Source organism: Alexandromys fortis, unplaced genomic scaffold, assembly GCF_014885135.2.
Source record: "Alexandromys fortis isolate MF-2015 unplaced genomic scaffold, M_Fortis_MF-2015_v1.1 scaffold_0, whole genome shotgun sequence".
Classification (NCBI taxonomy): domain Eukaryota; kingdom Metazoa; phylum Chordata; class Mammalia; order Rodentia; family Cricetidae; genus Alexandromys; species Alexandromys fortis.
Genome location: NW_026067949.1, coordinates 28,065,697 through 28,086,676, shown reverse-complemented (window position 1 = coordinate 28,086,676; position 20,980 = coordinate 28,065,697). Strand labels below are relative to the sequence as shown.

The 20,980-nt window shown below is 42.2% G+C and overlaps 2 protein-coding genes across 3 annotated transcripts in view; one reads left to right on the top strand and one right to left on the bottom strand.

The window, feature by feature from the left end:
- Corin (corin, serine peptidase) overlaps positions 1-8,099 on the top strand; it is a 180,577-nt gene extending 172,478 nt beyond the window's left edge. For both annotated transcript variants that reach the window (XM_050149552.1, XM_050149551.1), the window contains exons 20-22: positions 2,370-2,641; positions 4,740-4,873; positions 6,019-8,099. In XM_050149552.1, the coding sequence (XP_050005509.1) occupies positions 2,370-2,641; positions 4,740-4,873; positions 6,019-6,213 (601 nt within the window). In that variant the 3' untranslated portion in view covers positions 6,214-8,099. The remainder of the gene's footprint in view (positions 1-2,369; positions 2,642-4,739; positions 4,874-6,018) is intronic.
- A 734-nt stretch (positions 8,100-8,833) lies between these two features.
- The window catches only part of Atp10d (ATPase phospholipid transporting 10D (putative)), an 81,555-nt gene continuing 69,408 nt past the window's right edge, over positions 8,834-20,980 (bottom strand). The window contains exons 19-23 of the mRNA XM_050149550.1: positions 18,638-18,838; positions 15,959-16,039; positions 14,724-14,828; positions 11,871-12,058; positions 8,834-10,786 (exon numbers count right to left, since the gene is read on the bottom strand). Of these exons, the coding sequence (XP_050005507.1) occupies positions 10,459-10,786; positions 11,871-12,058; positions 14,724-14,828; positions 15,959-16,039; positions 18,638-18,838 (903 nt within the window). The 3' untranslated portion in view covers positions 8,834-10,458. The remainder of the gene's footprint in view (positions 10,787-11,870; positions 12,059-14,723; positions 14,829-15,958; positions 16,040-18,637; positions 18,839-20,980) is intronic.

Below are 20,980 nucleotides of genomic sequence, written 5' to 3'. Positions count from 1 at the left end.
GTTAGTTCTTTGTACCATAGTATAAGGGCGTGTGCACACAAAGGACAATCCCTTAACACTATTAGCCAACAAATAGCCACATCTTTGATCGTCGTCTACACAGGACAATAAGCAATAAGGGTCTGTAAAAATAGGGGGGCATGAGTACCTAAAAATGACTTTGACTTTGGTTACATGTTTGGAGTCTAAAGCATTCAATAAAGCTTTAAAATAATTTAGAATAAGTACTTGTTAACAAGTGCCTTTTAGAGCCCACTCTTTGTCTGGCCCTAGAAGGCCAAATAGATAAAGCAATGAGTAAGACCAATAAAGTCCCTGTTAAGAGTTGGAATCCAAAATGTGCCCCCTTTTCTGGTTATTTATTTATTTATTTATTTATTTATTTATTTATTTATTTATGTCAGCTTGACACAGGCTAGAGTTATCTTGGAAGAGGGACCTCAGTTGAGAAAATTTTACCATCAGATTGTTGTAGAGCATTTTTTCAGTTAATGATTGATGTGGGAAGGCCCAGCCCACTGTAGGTAAAGCCACCCCTAGGCAGGCTGCCCTGAGTAGTAGAAGAAAGTGAGCTGAGCAAGTCATGGAGAGCAAACCAGTAAGCAGTGTTCCTCTGTGGCCTCTGTTTCAGTTCCTGCCTCCAGGTTCCTACCTTGAGTTCCTGCTTTGGCTTCCTTTCTTCAATGGACTGTGACCAGACTTTAGGCCAAATGAACTCTTTCTTTCCCAGGTTGATTTTGGTCATGGCCTCTATCACAGCAATTAAGCTAATCAATACAGACACCTAACATTCGTGCTCCAGCTGGTGGTACTATATTGGAAGGCGATGGACTCATTAGGAGTTAGGGTCTAAAAGTGCATGGGGCTTTGACGTTTATAACCTGGCCACTGGTTGCTTTCTGAGCTTCCAAAATGTGAGGAGCTTTTCCATATACACACACGTTTACGACCATGCCTTCTCTACCATGGTGGACAGAAATCCTCTGAAACTGTGAATCAAAACAAATCTTTCTTGTTTGGTTAAGATGTGTGTGTGGTGTGGTCATATCTATGTGAAAGTACTAACACAGTTCTTGTTTTCACTGATATAAAACTCTGTGGGGTGGGAGAAGGCAAGATAGGGATTAGACAGATAGATAGATTATCATAAAATGTCATTGATATCCATGAGGACCACGAGAAGGAAATCAGAGCAGGTTCATGAGCAGAGAACAATAGAGTAGGTAGAGTAGCAAGGTGTGGGGCTTACACTGAAAGCAGGAGTGAGGAGAACTTTCTGACGCCTGAAGTATTGGGTTCACGAGGGAAATGATTCAGTTAGTCACTGGTGCTTGCAAGCATTTCATTCCTGAAAATAAATTCTGAAAGCTTAAATTTCATCAGTCATGTGGACGACTGTTGACCATCTTGGCCATTATCAAGCATCCAGGTGAGTGTGTTTACCAGACAGTTGGATCAAGTTTGTGACTCAGGTCAGAGAATTTAGCTCATGGTCGACATTTAGGAGTCACCAAAGTGTGTATGTTTAAAAGCATGGAGTTATAGGAAGTCAAGGGAGTGTGGTGTGCATAGAGAATGCAGAGGAAGAGTCCCGGAGCACGTCAGCATTGTCACCAAGAGTGTGGGAGAAGGACCTAGAAGAAAAAACAGGCAAGGGGGCAGGGAGCAACACATGAGGTTGGGGAAATTTCCACAGAGTGGTAAGATCTGTAAACTTGGGGGAAAAGGTTAATTTTAAGGTAAAATTTTCTAAACTATTGATGACAAATGCTCCCCTGAAATGGAACCTGAGATTAACCAGTGGGGTTTGTGAGTGGTCGTTTAAAACACTGGCTTTGAAGTTTGTAAAAAGCTGCCCTGAAAGCTTGACACTTCCCTGAGGTGTTGCTTCTTCCTTGGAAGCGCCTCTTAGTCTTGCCTTTCCCTCTCCTTTCTCTTTTTTCAGCTCCACCTTTGTTCCTCTCTCCTTCTCTCATCTTTATCACTCTTATACCATGAAGCAGGCACCTGGCCCTAAGAGCAAACTTGTTCTATTTTCAAGAACACCCTATCCAGGACGGCTGAGTGCTTGCTGTCAAAATCGCAATGATACATGGGAGATTAGCATGGCCCTGCGTGAAGGTGACTTGCAAATTTGAAGCATTCCATGTTTTTAAAAATAATTATAGAAATAGTGAAGTCTGAGCTTTTCTTCCTCATTTCATAGCACGTTCAGCTATTCATTCCTCGGGCATTGTGTGACCACTTCTTATGCAACTATATATTGGGAGATAGGCTTGGGAACAGGTGTTGTTCATACACAAAAATTACTTTTAAAAACTCATGCAATCAAAGCAGATAGAATTGAAGGTACTCTTGAATTGTTTTAGGAGAGAGGATGCTGATGTTTGGAAAGTGGTATTTGGCATAAACAACCTGGACCATCCGTCGGCCTTTGTGCAGACCCGCTTTGTGAAGAACATCCTGCTACATCCCCGTTATAATCGAGCGGTGGTGGACTACGACATCAGCATAGTGGAGCTGAGCGATGATATCAATGAGACAAGCTACGTCAGACCTGTCTGCTTACCCAGCCCAGAGGAGTATCTGGAACCAGAAACGTACTGCTACATCACAGGCTGGGGCCACACGGGCAACAAAAGTAAGCCAGGGTCATTAGTGACGTTCGCCCTTAGCTCATAACGGAAAAGCACTAGGCTTCCTTGTAGGCGTTGGCTACTGTTTCCCATTGCACATGTAAATCTCAGCCACACAGGGTAAAGGCTTTGACTGTGTTATCTTCTCCCTTCTAAGCCAATTGTAAACATGAACAACCCATCGTAACACATAAACCTGCCCACCTCAGATGTGAACCTAAACCCCCTTCCCAGTAACTTTTTCTCCAGGGAGTTCCTACCAATGTTTTGGACCTTCTGTGCAAGGTGAGACTTAGCACACATTCCTGTGAGAAAGGGCAATGGTTTGGACTACCTCTTAGTGGAATTTCTCAGAAGCTGTGTGGAATAATTAGGTATTTCCATTTCTGCAGGCAAGCTACAGGATCACCTTTCAGTTCTGTAATTGATTTGTTCTTATCTGCATATACAGTGCATCCTTCTATAAAGAAATGTGATACATATCTTACTATTTAAATTGCTTAAATTTGGCTTTATAAAAACGATTTGAAAACAAAATACATAGGAATTCTTTTTTAACCATTTAATCTCAACTTCCCTAAAGGACACTTGCATGTAGTTTGACCTATTTAAAGTTTAGAATAAGAACTGAGTCAACAAAATCGTTGCCTGCAGAAGTAGGCCAGGCTTCTCAGAATGGTAGTGTACATTGGCCTTCTAGCATCTTGATATTAACCAAAGGAACACCAATTTAAAGGAACTTGTTTTCTCCTTGAAGCTTAGTCAGATAATTTGTGAGCTGTTTCTTTTCTGTATGATTAAAAAAATGATGGGAAGGAAGTGTTTATAGACGTCAATGACTCTTTCAAGGAGATCTTCCTATAAGAATTTTGAAGGTAGTATTGCCTTATAATGCTACCATTCCTATTCATGCTTCTATATTAAAACCCTGATTAGTATTATAATGAAAGGAGCAGAATATCCTTCACAGTGTCTCTATTTGTGTTCTTCCCAATATATATCTATATGAACTTACAGTAATAGGGTACCATAGAGCTTACACAGCAGTTAGGGGATAGCGTGAAGAGCAGGCAATGGAATTTAATCAGGAGGATCCCATTGACCTTGGCCATTCTAGTCTCTTCCCTTCCACAGAAGGAATGAGATAATCCCGTGACACACAGGATTGTTACCCAGAAGAAAAGCACAGTGGTCCAGAAGCTGCTGACGGTATGAGCCTCAGCGACCCTAGTGTGCAGTACGTGTTGCTGCTTCTCATTACCATTGCCATCCTGATGACTTGTTAAACTTGTCCTACATCACACTGATTTTTCCTCAAATGATTAGGATTGCTAACACTGCCTGCCCATCACTTCCTCAAGGAACAATCTGTATGATTTTTAGGATGTCCAAATAGGATTTATGAGGTTTTGCTGGAAGACTGCAACTGTTATTCTTGAAGTTTTTTTAAGCAAGACAGAAATCATATATTCTGTCGAATGTAAGCAAGAAATGATATCATCCTTTTCAAATCTTTCTGCCGCAGCCTCTAGGATTAAAGGGTCGACATCAGAACAATGGCAGCAGGAGCACATGTGCGGAGGGCCCTTCCCTGTGAGGGTCGGCAGATTTTCTCTGCACCTAGAGAGCATGGCAGATGTGCTGAGCTGAAGACTCTGCCTTGTTTCCCCTCTTCATTGTAAAAGCTGATCTTTCTCCAGAGCAGATGGCAAGGGGGAAACACAATCACTTCAACCCTTCTGCCACGCTGGAAAAATAAGGACTTTCACCAGCATTGAAAGTTCTGAATAAAAAATTTGGGTTGCAAACAAGTCTTCATCTTGAGATGATTTTTTTTTCCCAAGACAAGGTTTCTCTGTGTAGCCCCGGCTGTACTGGATCTCATTCTGTAGGCTGAGGCTGGTTCCAAGCTCACAGAGATCTGCCTGCCTCTGCCCAAGTGCTGGGATTAAAGTTGTGTACTACCACCACCCAGAAAGTTTTGGGAGAATGTTAAAGGGCAAGAAAGCATTCTCTAGGTATACGAAAATATTCCTTTGTGCTGACCTTACCTTCGAGTCACTTCTATGCCCCTGTGCATCTTTTGTTTCTTTTCGAATGCAGTGCCCTTTAAGCTGCAGGAGGGAGAGGTCCGCATTATCCCTCTGGAGCGGTGCCAGTCCTATTTTGACATGAAGACCATCACCAATCGGATGATATGTGCTGGCTATGAGGCTGGCACCGTGGACTCCTGCATGGTAAGCTGCCTTCTGACTGTGCCAGCAATCAGAATCCCCCATGACTGTGGTGAGCTTGTCCAGCTCCATTACAAGTCATGTGTGGTCCCTCAGGAACATCTGTAGAAATCGCTTACTGCCAGGAGGACAGTGGTGCCAGTCCATCTCCTTTGATTGTGTTGGTGGCTAAGAAAGACTAATTAGGTGGGGCAAATGAAAACCAAAGCTTTAAATCCAGTGTCTTAAGCAACAAGGGGACACCAGAGGATATGCCTGGTATCAAAGTGAAGACATTAGGATATACATTGGCACCCGAGCTCCCACAGTGTGTGAAACAACTTGTCCCTAATGTGACCACCCTGGCATTGCTTGAGATCTTATGGTCATCATTTGATTACCAGCCTGTCAAATGCCACTGCCTTCAAGGCCAGGCAGGATGTGTGGCCACAGCAATCTGCAAAGCATTGCCTTTTAGCAGTGTGGGGAAGGGTTTTTACTTTAACTTAACATTTAGCAGTTATTGTGACAAACTGTCTCTGGGGGGTCAAATGGGCAAGTCAACAAAGAAGCTGGCAAGGGAGGAACAGGTAGTGGTTTTTACACTGCTGCTCCATTGCTTTGAAGTGATTAGATGGCTCCTCGGAGTTTAGGATTAAAGAGAGATAAACTATGCTTGTCTAATGACATTAATTAAATAATTACATAATTAAAGGGCATTTGTGATGGTTCATTTTAGAACATTTTGTGCAACTGATTTATGGGGTGTATGTGTGTGTTTTGGTTTTCCATCTTGGGTAATTTCTACTTTTATAAGACCAATCCAATTTAAAGAATAAAATTGAGATGATTAGTTTTGATACATCAAGGCTTTTATGACATTTTGTTATATGCAGGAAGTAACTAAGGGTCTTCAGATCTTGTGACAAGAACAAAAATCTCTTTACAAATTAATTCTATCCCTTTAAAGCTCAGAATCCATCACACTTACTGGAAAGTTCTGTTATAGGGTGGAAAGCAAATACCCTCCCAGGCTTATGATGAAAATCTCAGTTGAAATTTTCCGACTTGGTTAAGCTGGTTTGGGCTTTATTGTACCCTTAAAGATGATAACCCTGCCACTAGACCTCTGAAATTCCATGACTAACATCAACTGCTCTCTCTTGCAGGGAGACAGTGGTGGGCCTCTGGTCTGTGAGCGACCCGGAGGACAGTGGACATTATTTGGTTTAACTTCGTGGGGCTCCGTCTGCTTTTCCAAAGTCCTGGGGCCTGGAGTGTACAGCAATGTATCTTACTTTGTTGAATGGATTGAAAGACAAATATATATCAAGACCTTTCTCCAGAAGGAATTCCAAGGATGAGCAGAGAGTCTGCCAGCAACCCACACCAAGCACGGTCCTCTTGACATGAAGAGTGCCCTGCCAAGAGCTGCACGGATGGGCTTTCGTGGGCGGGGCGCTCAACGTGCCCTGCAAGATCTCTTGTTTGCACCAGCTCTGTTTTACTCAGCCTTTTTTTTCCCCCAGCTTTATCATTCATTAATTTCATGGATTCTTTTCAAAACACAGAGCACAGTAGGCTTTGTTCTTTCCCTAGGCTAACCTTGAATGTAGTGTGGAAGTATCAGCTCTGTAGAGACGACATCTGGGGCTCTATGGTAACAAGTGATAGGAAGTTCCTTTTCGTACTATCATAGCAAACAGATGGAGACACACTGGTGTGTGTTCAGTTTCTGTTCAAGCACAGCAGTCTAGGGGGCACCTTTCAGAACCGACCTTGGAGACTGGCTCTTAACTGATAAAAAGCCAAGATAATGTATATGCTTATGTTATTTACCAGACTCTTCTAAATAATTTGGAGAAATTATGAAAGAGAAAAGACTCGCAATATTGATCTAGACAGTTGAAGTTGCAAGGCAAACAGAATGTAAAATTTTCTAGCCATTAAAAGTAACACTCAGAAGTGTATTTCTGTCCCTTCTGCATTCAAATTAAGATTGTAATTTCATAGACAATCTCCATAGGACTTTCCCCATTACCGGGGATGTTCAGTATCTATCAGTTAGATGACTGAGATTTCAACAACTAGGTCAATTCTTTTTTTTTTTTTTTTTGCCTATATGAAAATGAATGAGAACCTTCTCCACTTTGGAGACAAGAAACAAACAAACAAACAAAAAACCCCACCCCCTTCCCCCCCCCCCCAAAAAGAGGAAAATTAAATGGTATCCCACCCACAATTAAATCTGAAAATTAGTCTGCCTATGTTCACCCAAACCAGAAATGTCACAGCAACATATTTCAAAGTGTAGCCAAATGTTGCTTGGAAAAAAACGTTTTGCAATTTCCCCCTAATGATGTCTAACATCTGGTGTTGCCGTTTTGCCTCATTGATAATTAAAACAAAAAAATTTAAAGTTGCTTTGAAGCACTGGGCCACTATACACAAATTAATTTCTGAAGCAATTAGTGGGTAAAAGTATTTTTTCCACTAAAAAGCTTCAAAAACACAAATACCTAATTTAATTAGCAAGACATCAACTATGTTACATGCAAATGCCTTTTTGAACAAGTAGGACGTTCTACGAAACTTCACCAGCAACCAGACTGCCTCAGCATTCCAAACAGGGACTACCTGCAATTTTATATGTGTGTTTTGTACTCTTTTTCTATGTGTCAATATAGTTCAAATCCAAAAAGTTGTCTCAACCCTTATTTTCCATGTTGCTCCTCTCTAGTCCTGGAACTTGTTACGAAGAGTGCGTAGCATTTGCACTGTGTTCACAACTGGATGAAGGTTTAAGACCATTGGTCAGTTTTGTTATAATTGTTGGTACATAAGTAACGAAACACTTTTTTAGCCTTGATGAACTCATATTCAGTAAAATATACATGTTGGAATTATTTTAAATAACTCTGAATACAATTAAAATGATATTTTTTTTTCTGGAGGCATATAGACACCAAGTTCCAGGAAAGGGGTTATTTCTCTTCTTGCACGGGGTGCCCGGTTTGCTGTCAGCCAAAATGTGCATGCTGTCTGCTGGCTCTCACAGGAGCCTGCTCTTTTAGACTATTAGCAGCTTCACCTGTAGGCTTATGATCCACTAATAGTGTTCATCGCTCCTGGAGTACCGGGAAAACATCAACCCTGCTAAGAGAACGCGAGTTGTCAATGTCCGCAGCGCATTTTTGCAAGTGTTCCTACTCTTTAGAAACCTTTTATAATAAAATTATATCCCAAACCATTTATTATTCATTTTCTTGGATTCCTCAAAATCTGGTAAAATATTCAAAATATGAAAATACGCTACACCACACATACTTTGTTGATCTGGCATAAAATTGTTATTCTCTTGTTAATTCAACCTTTTAAAAACTTTACAGAGATCTCAATTTCCTTAGTCTAGGGGCCCAGGTGTTTTTCAGACATTTTTAAATAAAAGAAAAAATAGAACTTAATCACCAAGTAATTAAATGCATCAATACTTTCATAGCAAGATACACAAATAATTGCATCAGGTATATAAGTAGGTTCAGATTTTCCAACACATTGAGTTTGCACCTAAGTTATTAACAAAGTTGGGAGGATTTGTGAGTTACAGATGTAAGATTATAGCCCCATGACACAAACATTCAATACTTTCCTATATTCCTATGAGTAGATAGAGAATTCACATCTTGGAAATGACCTTATGCTTACTCCTTTTTAGCATATTCCTTTACTCTTTAGAATAAAACCTTTTATATGCATATGAGCATCTCTTTAATATTTATTTGGGAAGTGGTGAGCTCAAGGAATGATTTCCAGCTGCTGTGGGGATGATGAATGATCTAATATCAAGTGATTCTTTTTCCCCCGTAAACAAAGAGGTTCAAAAAGCATTCTGGCAAAGGCATGCCTTAGGATTTTCCTTCTCAGCTCTGGCACCAATTACAGCTGGATTCAGGGAGGAGTTATGGGAATGACGACAACTTTCAATGACTATTATTTATTAAATAATTTATTTAAAAAATCTTAGGGAAGCAGAAGGCAACTTCCTGTAGTCACGTGATATTGTCATGGTTGCAAAAATGAGTCTATTTAAAAAGGCCATTTAACAATAACAGGAGGGTACAGAAAGTCACTTGGACAGTACAGGCAGGCAACGCTAGGCCCTGAGAATAACAGTTTATAAGACTTTGCTCTAGACATTGACTTTTAGCATAGCGATTCATGGAGGGAACTCCACATGAAAGGCGACAGCTTTCAGACAGATACAGAGGTTTTGAAAGTCTTCAACAACCAGATTTGCAGTGGCAAATTGACTCTGGTGTAAACTAGTCTCGAGGCACTAAGTAAAGCCGGTGTCCATGATTTGTCTCAGCAGAAAAACGTGCTACAGACATTTCTACCCTTAAATATGTTACTTTCTCCGAGAGCTTTGGGATTCCCACTGAGTGCGGCTTGTATCAGTCTTGTCCCACGTCACCTTCTGTGGAGGTTACATGCAGACAGTTGTTGGGCGCGGTAACAGCTATGAACTCTCAGATAGTTTCTGGCAGACTGCTTGGGAGCTGATTGTCTCATGTTGGTGTGGGTATCATCCGCTTCTGAACGCGGGAAGTTGCTCACGGTCTGTAGGCTCAGCTGATTGTGTTTCCTGACCTATTTGTCTGTGTCCTGATGGACAGCACCTGCATATGGAGCGCTCCTATGTCCTCTCTTAACAGCGAAGAGAGCAGAAGGCAGCCGGTGCTGCCGGAAACACTGGCCCTCTTCTTTTCCTTCCCTATGAAGGCTCTGCTTCAGCACAATGCTGAAATGAGTAGACATGCCGTGTGTGTGTGTGTGTGTGTGTGTGTGTGTGTGTGCACTAAACACCTTTAGTCAGGGACCAAAGGCTTCTCACAGGAAACAAAAGGTTCATGGGGATTTGTCTTTAAATTAATGAGTTTTCCTAATAAAGCAGGTTTTTTGCTTGTTTGGTTTTTTTTTTTTTTTTTTTTTTTTTTTTTTTTTTTTTTTTTTTTTTTTTTTTTTTTTTTTTTTTTTTTTTTTTNTTTTTTTTTTTTTTTGTGACAGAGTTTCTCTGTGTAACAGCCTTGGCCATCCTGCAACTCACTTTGTAGAGCAGGCTGGCCTTGAACTCAGAGATTGACCTGCCTCTACCTCTCAAGGGCTGGTTAAAGTGTCCTGCTATAATGAGCCAGGTTTAAAAGTACTTTTTTCCCCCTTAAATTAAAATTCAGGTAGGATCTCACTTCAATCATTTTCCAAATACATGAGCCTTACCTCTAAAATAAATACATTTCAAATGAATTCCCTTTGATAATGATTGCATTTATAAGACAATTGAAATTCCTTTACAAAATCTAAAAAGTTTCATAAAAACAACATATGATCCTGAATTAAATATTCCACTTCCCTGAACTCTGCTCAGGTCAAACATGATTCCCTGTTTACAAATGTGCACACCGGTATACAGCTGCAAGACATGGTGTTGGTTTTTTCCACACTGAACAAAATGTTGATATCCCTTGTACTGAAACACAAGCAATCCTCACTTCTGAATTCTTCAAAACTTGAAAGATCACGTGCAACGCTAAGCAGGATATCCTGTGTTTTTAACAAGCTGAGGGTTCAGTCATCTTTGAGGCACCTGGTTCAGAGTAGCCAAGATCTAGCACAGTCTCACATGTAGGGAAGTTTTCTGGCTCAATGGCACATGCTGTTGCTGGCTTCATGGCAAGGGCAGCAGAAGGACCAGGCGCAGGTCTCCCTGACTCGGCAGCTGGTGGGGTGGCATACTTGGATGCCACTTGATTGGTCTTTGCAGTCCCTGCCCACTTCTTGAGAGCTTCCGCCCTCTCCTCTGGAGCTAGTCTGTCAAAGCACTTGGCTCTCAGAATGGGAGATGGAAACACGGATCCCTGAAGAACTCGGTATAGAAACCTAGATTACAAAAAATACCACAGAATTATGTTCACTTCCATTGCATCATGGGAGCCGACGGAAATAGTAACCAGTCAAAAGGAAGTAAAAGAGTCTGGCAGGCACTTGGCTTCTGAGATAGCGTAAGTAAGCTATAAATGGAGATTAAAATAATTTTAAACCTGGCATGGGGGATGAGCCTCTATAATCCCAACACTTGGAAGGTTAAATTGGAGGGATAGCCACGAGTTCAAAGCCAGCTTAAGCTTGACAGTGAGTTCCAGGTCTGCTTGGACTATTAGGCAAGACCATGATTTTAAAACTTAGCAACTGAAAATATTTAATAAATTAATATTTGTAAAGCAAGCAGCAAGAACTCTCTATGCTTGCCAAATAAGCATAAAGGCCCCCCTCTTCTATTGTTACAAACGACAATAAATTGAGTTCTGTGGGGGAAAGCATTCCAAGCACAGAAGATCCTTCTACGTAAGCGAAGGAAGATGGCTCCTGTTAGCAGATCCATAGCCCTGGCCCACAGGAAGCTTCTGGGTGGCCTGAGACAGATGATGCTCACTATAACAATATAATAGAGGCGTCTTTAGTCAGTGACAAGGCTATGAGGGGTTTGCTCTCCCACCTTGCCATTCGTGGATGAAGCATTAAAATTTCATCCTCGGATAAGAATCGCCAAACCTGCTAGGACCTTGACATGGAACTTCCCAACCGCCAGAGCTCTGAGTTAGTACATTTCTGTTTGTGAGTTACCTAGTTTAGGCATCTATGATAGCTGTAAAACACAGACCAAAGCAAGGGCTCCGGGGATGGCAAAGTGAATGAGAGGTCATGGTCGGTTCTTGGATAATCCCGTGAGGCAAAGTTTCTTTCTTCCTGTGAACTGTCAATCAGATTGGACTTCTCCATGCCAGAGAAACATACGTCTTCACTTGCTTAATCTAGTCCTGTTCTATGGTAAAACTGAAACCAATATTTAGCTAGCGTGTCGGCTGATTTCCTTACTGCTGAGCTAGGTGGTCTGTCATTCATTCTTAGTGGTTACCTGAAACCATGTACTTAATTCTCTTGAGGAAAAAAACCAATGGCACACCTGGGCAGAAGAGCTACGCAGGTTGTAAGAGCACAAACTAAGTAGAACACTGGGTCCAGCATGTGCTTCTGCATAATCCAGTAGGGGTTGGATGGTGGGTTACAAGTCACACACAAGGCTCCGAAAGCCAAGGCAAAGAAAAAGTAGGACAAGATGCTCCCAACCATGACCAGCATGTGGATCCAAGTCTGCAAGACAAGAAGGGCCAGGAAAGGAGATGCTTACTGGTGGCGTACTGCAACCTAGCAAAACCTGCTCTAATAAAGAAACAGTACAATAAACTCTGAGTTTTACAGACCTTACCACACAAGACACAAGATACCAAGGGCAAAAGGGAAGGGCATCATTCATGAGTGGCTCATGCCACTGTTTGAATTCTACAAAATTAAGTGTCAATGGGCCATTCTGTTGACTGGTTTGGTGTATATTCTCCACCACAAGGAGGTGTTTGGATTTCCTTTCCTTTCCTTTTCTTTCTTTCTTTCTTTCTTTCTTTCTTTCTTTCTTTCTTTCTTTTATATAGTTGTCACTCATTGATCTGCTTACAGAATTACCTTAGTTCAGTAATCTTCAAACTTCAGTAATTCACATACACACAGTAGGCACTACATTTGCTCGGCCATACTCTTACTGTCCCTTAGTCAGCATTCAAGTGGCTTGCATCTCTCTACTCCCTTTGGATGAAACAAAGTCCAATGAATGGGAAGGGCTGTTTAGAATTCTCAGGGTAGACACTTTTAAGAGCCGCTGAGCCTTCTTCCCGGCTACCTGGGCAGTACACGCCATCCCCACAGTGTGTATGCTATTGGTGTGTATACACTGTCTTTGTAAATCTCTTTTCTAGGCCTGTGATTTTCAGATAAGACCCAACTCACTCTTATTTCATTTCCAATTACGCAAAGCATTTCCCCACAGCACGTGCCTTCACAGAGTCACAAAGATTGTTCATATTTTATAAAATGTAGAAACTGCTCAGAAAGCGTTGGTTAACTCCTTGCTTAAAAATGGCATGCCCCAGAACAATGGGTCCTTCCCTCCCTCCCACACTACTCTTTCCTTCCTTCCTTCCTTCCTTCCTTCCTTCCTTCCTTCCTTCCTTCCTTCCTTCCTTCCTTCCTTCCTTCCTTCCTCCCTCCCTCCCTCCCTCCCTCCCTCCCTCCCTCCCTCCCCCTCCCTCCCTCCTTTCCTATCTTCTTTTCTTATATGTTTTTCTTGCTGAAATGCCCCCTTTCTATCTGAACACTACTCTAGTCTCTTTCCTTTGGTTTTGTGCTGTTGAAAGTGAGATCGTGACGTCACAGCCCACCTTTGTAAATGAGTTGGTCTAAGAAAATGAACGTGGAAAACACTGGGTAAAAGTGCCCAAGAAGTGGGAGGTGACCACAGCACAGTGAGACAGAATGTGAAGGACATGTGTTTCAGGAGCTCCACATGGCTGACTCTTCTGGAAAAGACCCTGCAAAATCTATGCCCTCTGCTAGGATATCCTGCGGCAGGAGGGACGCTTCTCTAAGAAACACTCCTGTGGAGACACTACTGAGTTTTTAGCTTTCATGCCCCTTCTTGGAGAGGACACTCAACACTGAGCACAGTGCTGGCCACACACTCCTCTCATGCTGAAGCCTGTGGCTAAGGCCAGGGAGACAGGATTCCAGCACCAGCAGCTAGGACGGTAGCACAGTGGGACAGGAGAAGAAGAAAATGCACGCAGTGGGTTCAGACCAGTGTGTATCCTGGTGACTGCATCTGTTCGTTTCTGCTCTCTGGCCCTCCGCTGACTCCTTGAGATTTTGTTTGTTGGACCATGGTTCCTCAATATAATTTTCAGAACATTTCTACGTGCTTATGTTATCCAGAATGGACTGCTATTTCTTCCAACCAGGGAACCCCAACTGGCATACCTAACGTGTCAGTTCCTCTGGAACACACAGATGTTAGAGCCTGTGGCATGTCTTTTCAGAGAACCAAAAGTATCTCTAACAATGGTTTAAAAGTTAAGTAGATGCCCAGATGAGACCAAACATTATAGTTTTTTAATTTGGTTTGGCTGAAATGGTATTTGCATACACTAACATTTTATTACATTTGGGGCTTAGGATTTAGTTATAGATCATTACACATAAGCAAAGCAAATGATGCCAAAAATAAATATTTGGTCCTACTTTATAACTTGTTAAAAATAATTTGATAATATAGCATTGTATATCTTGAACCATAGCTTCATTCAGCGAGTTCCTGTTTGAAATCCATTTACCTTGAGGATAAATAAACTCCCAAGGTGGTCAGGTGCCTAGCTACTCACCCATGTTGGTTTTTTGAACACTTTCTCTGAGTCACGAAGATCTCTTTAGATCAATGCACACGATGATCTAAAGGAATATTCTGAAGTTGGTAAAGATTCATGAATACAAGGGAAATCTAAGAAGTATCTCTACTAATAGACAACAGTAAGTAGCAAGGTTCCGATGTGATAATGAACTCAATGCATCTGGGAAGCGGAGAAAGGGAGAAGGTGGAGCCAGCAAATGAGGTAGGGCACAGAAGGTCAATGACTCTAATGCAAAGGCATCAGCTTCGTCTAAAAGCCTACTATGCACAGCTGGTGTTTCCTGCCCCCTGACTCAGGTCTATGAAGTCCTTACCAGTGACAGAAACAAAGACGCACACAGGGGCTTTTCACTTTTCCTGCACTCAGCATCAGGGGACCCAGTGACCCTCAACTTTACACAGAATGACCATTTTTCTACAGGGCCATGACTCTTAGCAGACCTGAGCTTACAGCCACAGAGGGCTTGGCAGGCCCACTGCTAACAGAACACCGCCCCCACTCCCAGGTAGAAGGGAAGCACTCACCAAACTCTTGCTTTCAATCACCAGATGGAGGAGAATGATGAACAGAGCTGATGTGTTCAGGGGATTCCCAAACGTAAAGATGTCAATGTCAGAGCCCCGATAGGTCTACACGGAGAGGACAGCAGGGGGTGAGTGTGAGGGCTGTACACTCTTGGTGCGTGACACCATTGTATCGACAGCTCAGATGTGGCCTGCGCAGTCTCTACAAGTAGTTCAGTTAACCGACTGGCCACTTAGGAAAAACGAACATTCTCAGAAAAGAGACGGACTCTTCCGCATATGCTCTCTGTGTACATTTAACTTTTAGGTGGGACATTCCTCTTCATTCAGAATCACCATTGATCTTTCTGGAAGCTTTTGTTCATGCTTTCAGCTCCGAAAGGCACACAAATGCATCGAATATGTTCCACTTAGGAAACCACGGAAGCAGCAGTTGTAACTACCCTACACTGATACTTCTAGGTAAATATTCCGTCCCTCTCACTGATGCTTCTTCAAGTCCGTATTCTGGTTCTCAAATGATCCAGTTCTCTGTTCTCTCAGTATCTTTTTCTAAAGGTACTTTTAGCTGCTTTGTCTAAATTCTCTTATAGAGCAATATAGCGAAAATATGCAAGCAAGCTAATTCACGTGACTTCATCTGAACAGGGCACAGAACTGTCAAGCTAGTGAGAATCACTGTTTTTACTCTCAGTGCCGTACTCTGTCGACACACTCTGTCATCACAACGTGCTTCTTTCTGGAAGGAACAAGGCGCAGACAGCTGCACCGGCTCTCCTGCACTTGGTGCCAGTCTAAACTTTTAAGATGATCTTTTACATATTCTTTGCTTGGTTCGTTCCTTCTTAACTTATCTGTAAAAGGTGGTTTTTATTAAGTCCTGAAGATATTCCTTAAAGGTACTTAAATTTAATATTCTGAGTCTTAGCTTCATAGAATTAGCCCAATGCTCACTGAATAGAAGCGCTTCTTTTTCTGATATTGCTCAATGATTTTTTTTGGCTACTTTATTTATATGGACAGAATTTAAATTTTATTTAAGCCACTGCCGAAACTTAGTAGACAGCTGAGTGTTAATAAGAGACCCAAGAGAAATCAAGTAGGTACATAATTGAACCCATTACCTAACATACTATGAGAGGTTACATATATCAGTTAGCTAACAGTCGATGGAAAGCAATGTACGCAGAAACACCATTAATTCATGAATGGCAAATACACAGACAAAGACTTACAAAGTAAGGCACAAAAAAGCAGACCAGACTTTGATAGAAGGCATCCAGCAAGGTGATCCAGAACGTGAGAGGTACGTATGCCTGGAAATGAAACACATGTTGGAGAGGAAGCAAAATTAACAAGGATCAGAGCAAAACAATAATCTGCTGGTCCTTCGGTCTCATTTCATAGTGCATGGTAGAAGAATGCAGGCAGCGAGCTAAGTCATGTTTGCTGCTGAATGTGGCAGGAAAAGTCAAACCACAGGAACTCTTATTTAACTTACTTGATACATTTTTTAAAAAAATCTAACTTTATTTTTAGCTTTTTGAGGGTTTTTCACAATGATTTCCAGAGTGGCTGGAGCAGTTTTCATTCCCATAAACAGTGACTGAAGGTTCCCTTTTTCCTCGAACCCTCTCCGACATCCGCTGTCAACTGTTTTGTTGCTCTTAGCCATTCGGACTTGGGTAAGACATATAAATGCATACATGTATGTGTGCATATATGTATATATGTAACAATAACAACTAGAGAAAAATCGTAACATTTGCAGGCAAATGGATGGGACTTCAAAAATTATAGTCAGAGAGGCCACTCAGGCTCAGAAGGACAAATGCCACACGCTCTCTCTCCTGCGGTTTCTAGTGTTGACTCTTGTTTTGTGTGGAACCACCTTTTCCTCATGTGTCTATACTGGGACTCTGCCCATGAGATTGTGCTTTATCAGACTGGTTAGCTTAACAGAACAAAGAAATGACCGCAGGATTCAAGGGCTGGAAGCACTGAGCTCAGTTCTCCCAAGAACAAGATGGAGTTCTTAATGCAGCTGGAAACGCTATATGTGTTATCTCTTTAGTCCTACATCTTTTCCAGAAGGTAAACAAACTGAACCAGGTAAACAAAGTAAAACAAGGTCACACAGCCTGAGAATCAGAATGCAAACACTTCATTATTCCCTACCCACACTGATCTGTGTTAATGTCTTCACGGTAGGACCAGCACACAGATTTCTGACGGCTAATCTCACTCTGCTCTGTCCAGTGTTTCCATAGAGAACCTTCCCACCCGCCCATCTGCTTCAGCTACGTCCCTGGGAATGACACACGCCCCAGGACTGGGCAAGAAGAAGACATTTCTAGCTTTGGTGATGAGTACCAGAGACGGTGAACAACAAGCTAAAACACCAAAGGTAGACATTTATAATTGCTTAGAGGAAAATACGCTGATCCCACTGCCCTGGATTTTGCAGCTGTGTGTGTTAATACATTTCTCTTTTACATCAGGTTAGCCTGGGCCATTTCTTTTCTCTTTTTTTCCCTCTTTTTTCTTTACCCCTTCCCCTCTTCTTCCTTCCTTTTTTTTTCTTTATCCATTACTAATGTGAGGACTCTGGCAGTCAGCATTCTTAGTACTGGAACACGTGACACTTGGGGCTGCTCAGCCTTGCCCACACACAGGTGTGGCTCCTTGCCCTCCTCTGTCAGGAGCCTCACAATGAATGTGTTTACAGCAATACTTTACATCTGACCTAAGCACCACAAGGGAAGCCCAAGGACTAAAGGGACCATCAGAGTCCTTCCTGCCACACAGCACAAAGGCACACCTTGGGCCTGGATGTCGAGACTAAACTGCAACACTCACTAGCTCAGCACCAAGAACAGGCTGCTTAGGGCTACTCCTTGTGCTTGATTTGTGCCTCCTACAAAGAAGAGAAAATGGCAGACCTGCCTTGTGGGATATTTGGAGGATCAGATCAGGTGAAGCACTTAGAACAGGGTCTGCCATGCTATAAGTTTCCTGTTACATCCATGTTGGCCATTATTAATCTTGCGAACAATGAATCAGGAACAAGAATATTTAGACAGCCACCCTAGTTGTAGGCTACCCTGCCGACCACCCGCAATCCTCCAGGGAAGGGACGATAAGGGAGCAACAGAAGCAGGGAAGCAGGCGAGAAGCCAGTGCTGAGCCAGAATCCAGAGATCAGTGGGGTGGAGATCACTTCTGTCCTGTGAGACGCCAGCCACTGAGGAATTAACTTGGGCTTGAGAACCAGACTGAGCTGGTTTCACATCCTGGTTCAAGCATTCATTAACTCTGCAAGTCTGGGGGAAGTTACTTAATACATTTAAGGTTCAGATTCCTCGATCTGGAATGGGAAAAACACTATATTCTTTCTCAAAAAGCATCTGTGTGGAGATGCATGAGGCAGGACATGTTTGCTGGGTACTGTAACAGGTTGTGTAGTGGGCTTAACAAATGTCAGCTGCCATCAGAAAGGTCACGAAGTCTGAATTTCATCTGATAAATACATTAGAACTTTTTAAGATTTGAATTGATACCACTGACTTCACATCTGCCATGTGAGAATAGAGCAATGGTTCTCAACCTGTGGGGCTGCGATTCTTTTGGGGGGCTGTATATCAGATATCACAGTACAATTCATAACAGTAACAAAATTATATTTATCAAGTAATGATGGAATAATTTTATGGTTGGGGGTGTTAATACAACATGAGGAACCATATAAAAGGGCATTAGGAAGTCTGAGAACCACTGGTATAGAGCATTGGAAGCAACCAGGCATGTTAAACAACTGTCCTGACTATCCCATAATGTGTGGGCCCAGCTGAGTGGAGTCACTCTGGCTTTCAGCAGGCATTGCATCTGCTGACAGATTTCTGTTGAGCACTTACCTCTGACCGCTGACCGCTCTGGTAAAGTTCCGGCAGCTGCAGGAGGGTCTCCGCGGATACGTCTTTCTCCAACACGCCATATATGATGGGGGGGACAGAGGTGAAGAGCAGGTTGAAGAAGATCAGAACCCAATAGTCTGTCATAGATGTTCCTGAAAACCCACAGAAGAATTGGTACCAGAAAAGGAGGTTCACATAGGCCTGGGGACACAAAGAAAGACATTCAGAGCTTAGAGATATCAGGGCACACACACTCTGAAGACCTCCCACACTGCACATCTGAGTCCTGGGCCTTCAAACACCATTCAGATTTGTCAGCCACAGATGAAGAACACAACTTGCCATGGTGGTCTTTAATTCTGTTTTCTTTTTAGTGAGTATTTTAGCAATATTATACACATCCTCATACCAGTATTACATGGTACCGGTACTATTCTAAATAATTTAAAAAGAATTCATTTAATCTTCATAACGACTAGGGAATTCTGTTGTTCCCATTTTAAGATGATGAACTAAACGCTTCTGTACCCTCAAAGTACATGTATGCAAATCTTAGTCTCCAGTGTGACAATGTTCAGAGGGGAGGGAGGTCAGACGGTGAAGTCATTAGGTCATCATGGCAGAGCCTGTGTGAATGGGATCAGCAATCACATAAAATGCACTCTGAAGACTTTCCTCTCCCCAGAGAGGGTGTAGCCAGAAAAGACCATTACCAAAGCCCAACCACACCCACTTCCTGATTTCAGACCTCTGGCCCCTAGCCTGCTGAAAATTTCCATTTCTATTATTGTGATGCTTCATTATTACAGGCTGAATAAACTAAGCCATTGAGACCCAACGAGAGTAAGAAATTTGCAAAAAGTTACCCACCTACATATATGGCACCATATAAGTGGTGTGGGAGGTCCTTCTGTTTATGTGTTGGTTTTATTGGTTAATGAATAAAAAAACTGCCTTGGCCTTTATTTATTTATTTATTTAAGGGCAGAACTTAGGTAGGTGAGGAAAACTGGACTGAATGCAGGGAGGAAGAAGGGCAGAGTCAGAGAGAAGTCATGGAGCTGCTACCAGAGTCAGACATGCCGAAACCTTGCTGGTAAGCCACTGCTATGTGGCGATACACAGATTAATGGAGATGGATTAAATTAATATGTAAGAGTTAGTCAATAAGAAGCAAGAGCTGATGGGCCAAGTAGTGATTTAAATAATACGGTTTCTGTGTGATTATTTCAGGCCTAAGCTAGCCAGGTAGCTGGGAACCAACAAGTGTCTCTCTCCTCCAACATATAAGTGGCGGTTTTCGCTCTAGATAAATGGAACAAAGGCGAGTACCTGGATCAGCTCAGAGAAGGTATGCACACATTTGTCTTCCCACCTCCCTGCCCACTTATTTCATAGCAGCTAAGTGGAATGGTGCCAGAAGGGTGGCTAACATCCAGTTATCTTGAGACTGACAGGTTCCCAAAGCATGGGATCCAATGTATGTCCCCTACTAACATGCTGTGCTTTTAAAGACCAAGAACAAGGGTCGCCTAAAGACCATGATGTCGTTACATGGTCCACCTGGAAGAAGATGAACCTAAGTGTGAGTGTGTAAGAAAGAAAACCGAAGTCCACTATTTTGCTCTATGTTTATAATGCAACTTAGGATGCTGAAGTAGGAGGAGATTACAGATTTGAGGCGAACCTGAACCACACAGTAAATACAAGGACATCCAGGACTTTACTAGAGACCGCCTCACAAAATTTATAAAGTAAAAGAAAAATAAGAAAGGAAGGAGGGAGAGAGGGAGGGGAAAGGAAAGGAGGAAGGAAGACAGGTATGTTTAATTTAAATGAAATAAGATTAGATATGAGGATTTCCAAGCAATTTCTGATTATTCCAAACAAAAATCACACTAAAGTTCCAACATCACAATAGATCTGCAAAGCATAAGTAGACTTTATGGGCGGGGTAGAAAAACCCTTGGGTTTTCATCTCTATCCCTCCTTGACAGAGGACAGGAACTGTTACTTAGGAGCAGCGGATTTATTTATCTACTCATCAATTTGCTTATTTGCCATCCCCAGTACCATGGAAGCAAACCTTTTCATTTTCTACTGACAACTTGAAACATTTCATAATCCTGCTTGTCACTATCTTTCTATAGAAGGTCAAAAATTGGATTTAAATGAACCAGTCAGGACTTAATGGAATACACAGGGCCAGAGTGTGCTGGCAGATGGACAGGCCTAGCAATTTGTAGCCAACAGTGCAAGCACACATTCCCAGATTATCTCTGGAAGGACATGAGAACGGCTTCCGGCTGTTCTCCAGCACTAATGAACACAAGCAGTCATCCC